Raw genomic sequence first — 6123 nt, 5'->3', positions numbered from 1 at the left:
CTTTGCCTGATTAGTTTCAAACCCTCCAGGGGCATTCCGGGCTTCATTCCCCACAAGAAAGGGTACATTCTATGAAAGGTGCAAGACAAGTTGCTTCCTGTAAAGGGTTTAAGATGTTAAAATGATCACCCGTTGTCCTGAGATTTTAAGGGAACATATCCTCTATGTGTCGAGAAATAGAGTGATAAGGAAAAATAAATAAAAGGATGCAGGAGGAGAATTTAAGAAAAATGTCAGAAAATAGCTACAAAGACATGCAAAACTTTCCTGCGGGGATGTCGCATGGACACTACCTATCCTCAGCTATTGTCAGTAGCCTAACCGCCCCAGACTCACAACTCTGGCTACCGCTACGTAAACACAAAGCAGGATGCTTAAGAGGGTCCCTGATGGAGAAAGGGAGAGCTAGGGGTGGGGTGGGGTCGGAGTGTCTTTGAAACATTAGATTTTAAAAATTGATGTGTCAGTAGGGAGTGAGAACCTTTTATTTGGAACATTTAAAGATCCGAATGATGAGGGTTTTAGGTATTAATAGGCAGGATGGGCCGGGGGAATGGGAAAGGAAAAGGAATGAATAGGGAGGTTATGAGGGTCTAAGAGAAAGTGAAGGGTCTCAGAGAAAAGCTGCCAGGCAGAAGCCGCACCTCGCCAGCCGCCTGTCGCTCGCCCCCACCTTCGCTTTTGCGCAGAATCCTCCCCTTGGCTGCAGCAGCGCGCTGCCCCCACTGGCCTGCGCACCGCGATCGATCACAGTCTGCGTCAGAGTCCTGGAGTATAAATAGAGGTGGCAGGACCGCGCCGAGCCGCACACAGCCATCCATCCTCCCCTTCCCTCTTCTTTCCCGTTTTTCTCTTTAGGTTTCCCACCTCCGCCCCGGGCCGGAGGGGCACACCGGCCGCCACCATGAGTTCGTTCAGCTACGACCCGTACTTTTCGACATCCTACAAGCGGCGCTACGTGGAGACGCCCCGGGTGCACATCTCCAGCGTGCGCAGCGGCTACAGCACGGCACGCTCCGCGTACTCCAGCTACTCCGCACCGGTCTCCTCCTCTCTGTCCGTGCGCCGCAGCTACTCGTCCAGCTCCGGCTCGTTGATGCCCAGCTTGGAGAACCTCGATTTGAGCCAGGTAGCCGCCATCAGCAACGACCTCAAGTCGATCCGCACGCAGGAGAAGGCTCAGCTTCAGGACCTCAACGATCGTTTCGCCAGCTTCATCGAGCGCGTGCACGAGCTGGAGCAGCAGAACAAGGTCCTGGAAGCCGAGCTGTTGGTCCTGCGCCAGAAACACTCAGAGCCTTCCCGCTTCCGCGCCCTGTATGAGCAGGAGATCCGCGATCTGCGGCTGGCGGCGGAAGACGCCACCAACGAGAAACAGGCGCTGCAGGGCGAGCGCGAGGGGCTGGAGGAAACTCTGCGCAACCTGCAGGCGCGCTACGAGGAGGAGGTGCTGAGCCGCGAGGACGCCGAAGGCCGGCTGATGGAAGCCCGCAAAGGCGCCGATGAGGCCGCGCTCGCTCGTGCCGAGCTGGAGAAGCGAATCGACAGCCTGATGGACGAGATCGCCTTCCTGAAGAAGGTGCACGAGGAGGAGATCGCCGAGCTGCAGGCTCAGATCCAGTACGCGCAGATCTCCGTGGAGATGGACGTGTCCTCCAAGCCCGACCTCTCCGCCGCCCTCAAGGACATCCGCGCTCAGTATGAGAAGCTGGCCGCCAAGAACATGCAGAATGCGGAAGAGTGGTTCAAGAGCCGCTTCACGGTGCTGACCGAGAGTGCCGCCAAGAACACCGATGCTGTGCGCGCTGCCAAGGATGAGGTGTCCGAAAGCCGCCGCCTGCTCAAGGCTAAAACTCTCGAGATCGAAGCGTGCCGGGGTATGAACGAAGCTCTGGAGAAGCAGCTGCAGGAGTTGGAGGACAAGCAGAATGCAGACATCAGCGCCATGCAGGTTTGGCACGAGTCCAAGCCCAGTGGGGGTGGGGAGGTTGCACAGTCCGGGTGGAGGGTGCACCCAGAGAGTGAACGCTAGGGGGTCCTCGAGAAGGAGCCGCTTACACAGGGCTTGGCTTCCGGGGGTTGTGGTAAGGGTGGGGCACTTGGAGGGGGAGGGGCGCCACTGCTGCCTGTTGTGTTCTTAGGGTTGGGTTGGGAGGGAGGGGCGGAGGGAGTCGCAGTTGGGCGTGGCCACTAGTCTGATGCTTACTTTGTACTGACCACTCGACTCAAAGTTACCCTGGCACTTCCTGGATCTCTGGATTAATTCATACAGTGGCTAGCTCTCACTAGTTTTGGACCATCCAGCCTTGGGATAGTTTTCTTTTTAATAGGCACACAAGAATACAGTCAGAATATTTTAGGCCAATTAATCACTTCAACCCATTTATTTATTTAAGTTCTCATCTTTGGAGGAATAGAAGTAGAGTTGTGGAAAGCATTTTAGCAAATCACTGTATGTTCCCTTCCCCAAATGTGATTTGGCTAAAAGATAGAAGTGTGACAAAAGTTTTCCTTCCTTTCTTTCTTCCTTTCTTTCTTTCTTCATTTTTAAAAAATCAATTTGGTACTTTTTTTTAGACATTTTACCATAATCAATAGACAAAGAAAAATTTAAAAGTTGCTGACATCAGTCCATCCCCCCTTCCTCCCCTCCCCCTCCTCACACTTCACTAGGCTGGACATTTTAGTTCAAAACACCATGCAGTTATTTTAAGGGAGATTTTATTGAAGGCTCACACTTTGTAGTTAACTGAAGCTAGTCCTTAGCACCAATATCACAGTAAAATAAAAGCAGTAGAGATTTGTGTTTTGAAAGTTTAAACCAATCTCCCAACAGGACACAATCAACAAGTTGGAGAACGAACTGAGAAGCACGAAGAGTGAGATGGCAAGGTACCTGAAGGAATACCAGGACCTACTCAACGTGAAGATGGCCTTGGACATTGAGATCGCAGCTTACAGGTAAAATCGGAATGGCACAGGCAGAGCACATGAGGCCGTGGGAAAGACCACATAACCAGAGTCTGGGCAGAGTTATGCTGAATCACAAGTGTTCTAGAGAGTCCTACTTTGTCCAAGAAGGTACAAACATGTAAGGAATTAACCCTGAAGTAATGTAAGCCCTCTTTTTAGCACTTACATTTTGAATCTAGTAGGGGTACATTGAAGGTTTTTTTGGAGGCAGGGTCTCATGAAATCCCTCTTAAAATCTTAATTATGCCCAACCCTGTTTATTGTTGTGTTTGCTTTTGAGGTCAGCAGTAGGGAAAAGTGATGAATGGTGGGCTTAGAACAAGTCATGAACACACATTCAGTGGTGGTCTAACTGTGCCCTTGACCTGCCGCCCCCCCCCCCCAGGAAACTCTTGGAAGGTGAAGAGACCAGGCTCAGTTTCACCAGCGTGGGCAGCATAACTGGTGGTTACTCTCAGAGCTCGCAGATCTTTGGCCGCTCTGCCTACAGTGGCTTGCAGAGCAGCTCCTACTTGATGTCCGCTCGCTCATTCCCAGCCTACTACACCAGCCACGTCCAGGAAGAGCAGACAGAGGTGGAGGAGACCATTGAGGCTGTCAAAGCTGAGGAGGCCAAGGATGAGCCTCCTTCTGAGGGAGAAGCAGAAGAGGAGGAGAAGGAGAAGGAGGAGGGGGAGGAAGAGGAAGGCGCTGAGGAGGAAGAAGGTATACAAAGACAAAAACCTTTCAAAATCCTAGTGCATACTGGCTGTGGGTATTCATTGGGAGATGGAGGGGCTTTGGGGCCTTGCAACCACAAACAATACATGTGTGATGAGGACACACAACATTTGTTAAGCATCTATGAACAATTGTAGAAGTTCATATTTTAACACATTCATTTAACATGGTGGTTTGGAGAGGAGATAAGCTCACAGCACCTGAAAATAATCTCCTCTTATTTTAATATGTGTCTCCTGCCACACTGTTCACCACAAGCACTGTCTGTAATATGCCCTTTGGGAGAGTAGAGCGAGAGGTTTAAAGATGCACTCTGACAATAGTGTTTAGTAACTCATAGAGTCTGTGCCAAAATGTTCTGCCTGGAGTTAACCTAGATTTGGATTTTGTGTTTTCTTATGTTCAAGCTGCCAAGGAGGAGTCCGAAGATACAAAAGAAGAGGAGGAAGGTGGCGAGGGTGAAGAGGAAGACACCAAGGAATCTGAAGAGGGAGAGAAGGAAGAGGAGAGTGCTGGGGAGGGGCAAGCAGCTAAGAAGAAAGATTAAGCCCCATTCCCAGCTATTCCAGGAAAAACATCTCCCCAAATCAGGTCAACCTCATCACCAACCAACCAGTTGAGTTCCAGATCCTATACAAATTAAGAAGTCCATATATGTATAATTCTGAGATGACTTAGGTTGGACATTCAGTGTTGTGCTATGAATTTTCTCTGTATGCAGAGTGTCCGTTTGCTTGCAGAGTGGCTTTCTGGCTTGCTGCCAGCCTGTGCATGGTCCATGCTTATGAGTTCAGGATCTATGGCAATATGAATCACACAGATGTTTACAATAATAAAAAATGACACACACACACCACAAATAAATGAATTCACTAATGTTCATGTGCAACTTCATGGGAAAAATAGTCAGTTGAAACTTCGGTGGTTAGAAATTAAAGACCTCGAGTTATGTGCAATAAATAGTAAATAAAGTTACACTGAATGATATATATTTTGCTGTGTTTTTTTAACTTAATTAAAGTACCTTAAAGAAGGCACCAATACAAACAAGTGTATTTCTGAGCTCCAGTTTCTTTTATAAAATACAAAATTTAACAAGTGCAGTGCATATTTAGACATTCTTGGGGACAGAGAAATAGGTCAAGACTAGCAAATATCCCCCTCACTTTACTGATAATAAATACGAATGAAAGTATTCATAAATAACAATGTAATTTTGCCTGTAAAATGTACAATGTATTAATAGGATGGGTGGATTTCTATAAGGCAATTTTGAAATTAAGGTGGACTAGTACACAGTAGTACAATCTGGGTAGACTATGAATCCCACACAGTTGTCACTATTTTAAAATATATTCTTGAGTATCATGGGCATAAATGGAAATCTAAGCCCATGCTATAATTAAGAGGAATGACTTTTCAAAAAAAATCTATATTTGGTTTTGACTGGGGCAAGTAACCTTATCAGAGGCTATCTGCCATCACAAACACGTTGCCTGGGATCCTGAGCTCACGAATGGTGTGTTGTTTGCTTAGTTCTACTGCCTCACATAAATTGCCTTTAAAACTATACATTTTAAAACCCTTTAAAAACCATGCAAGCAGGTAATGGAGTTATATTAATGTTACTTCTTGGGGGAGATAATAAATTTGTATGTTGCGATGGCTTTGTTCTGCATGCCTTAATTGGTAAATATTTGGGTTTCAATGCCTGGTTGGACACTGCATCACATCTATACCCATCTGCCCCCACCCATGGTAAAGCCATAACCCTTGCACTTGTGTTTGGTGTGTGGTATAGATGAAGTCTTTGCTGATCTACTGCTCTGATGTTCTTAAACAACCGTTTGGTCTGCTGGTTTCTTCACTGTTGAGACTTAGGAATTTTACCTAAAACCAAATTGGTCTTCATGTAAAGTTACCTGGTCTCTTTGCATTTCCTACTTCTAGTTGAGTATGTGTTGCCATGTGGCTTTGAACAATGAAGACTCTAGGCAATACTAGATAGGAAACCTACACAGCAAGCTTTTCACACTTGTACTTGTTAGTTATGAGTCAATGCAAACAGCTGGTTGGTTTAAAAAATACTTGGTCAAAGAACACAGTTCCATATTCAATCCTGTGTGCCATAATAAATATTGAAAAAAAATCTAAATTCAGTGAGTTTGAAGTCTTTTTTAAACCTTTTCTAAATTGAGTCACTGGCCAGTCTTTCTGTTTCTGTGGCTCCACAGAAGCACAGCCTCCAGCTCTCACTCCTCAATTCTCTTTTCAGTGGCTCTGCTCCCCAGTCACCCAGCCCATAATATATCCATGTTTGTTTTTGAGTGGGGAAAGTAAGACTATCTGGAAGAAGTTCAAACCAGACACTTTTCATGGCACTATACCCTTGTTTTTTCTCCTTCACCCATTTGTCTAATCTTTTCCCCA

General features: G+C 46.8%; 1 protein-coding gene across 1 annotated transcript; it reads left to right on the top strand.

Annotated features, from left to right (window-relative positions):
• Positions 1-607: 607 nt before the first annotated feature.
• Nefl (neurofilament light chain) lies at positions 608-4680 on the top strand. The gene is made up of 4 exons (XM_051195460.1): positions 608-1951; positions 2837-2961; positions 3359-3678; positions 4101-4680. The coding sequence occupies exons 1-4, from the start codon at positions 905-907 to the stop codon at positions 4238-4240; spliced, it is 1632 nt and encodes a 543-aa protein (XP_051051417.1). The 5' UTR covers positions 608-904; the 3' UTR covers positions 4241-4680.
• The last annotated feature ends 1443 nt before the right edge of the window (positions 4681-6123 follow it).

The sequence above is a fragment of the Phodopus roborovskii genome, unplaced genomic scaffold, assembly GCF_943737965.1.
Source record: "Phodopus roborovskii unplaced genomic scaffold, PHOROB, whole genome shotgun sequence".
Classification (NCBI taxonomy): Eukaryota; Metazoa; Chordata; class Mammalia; order Rodentia; family Cricetidae; genus Phodopus; species Phodopus roborovskii.
This window is presented reverse-complemented; position numbering and strand designations above follow the sequence as displayed.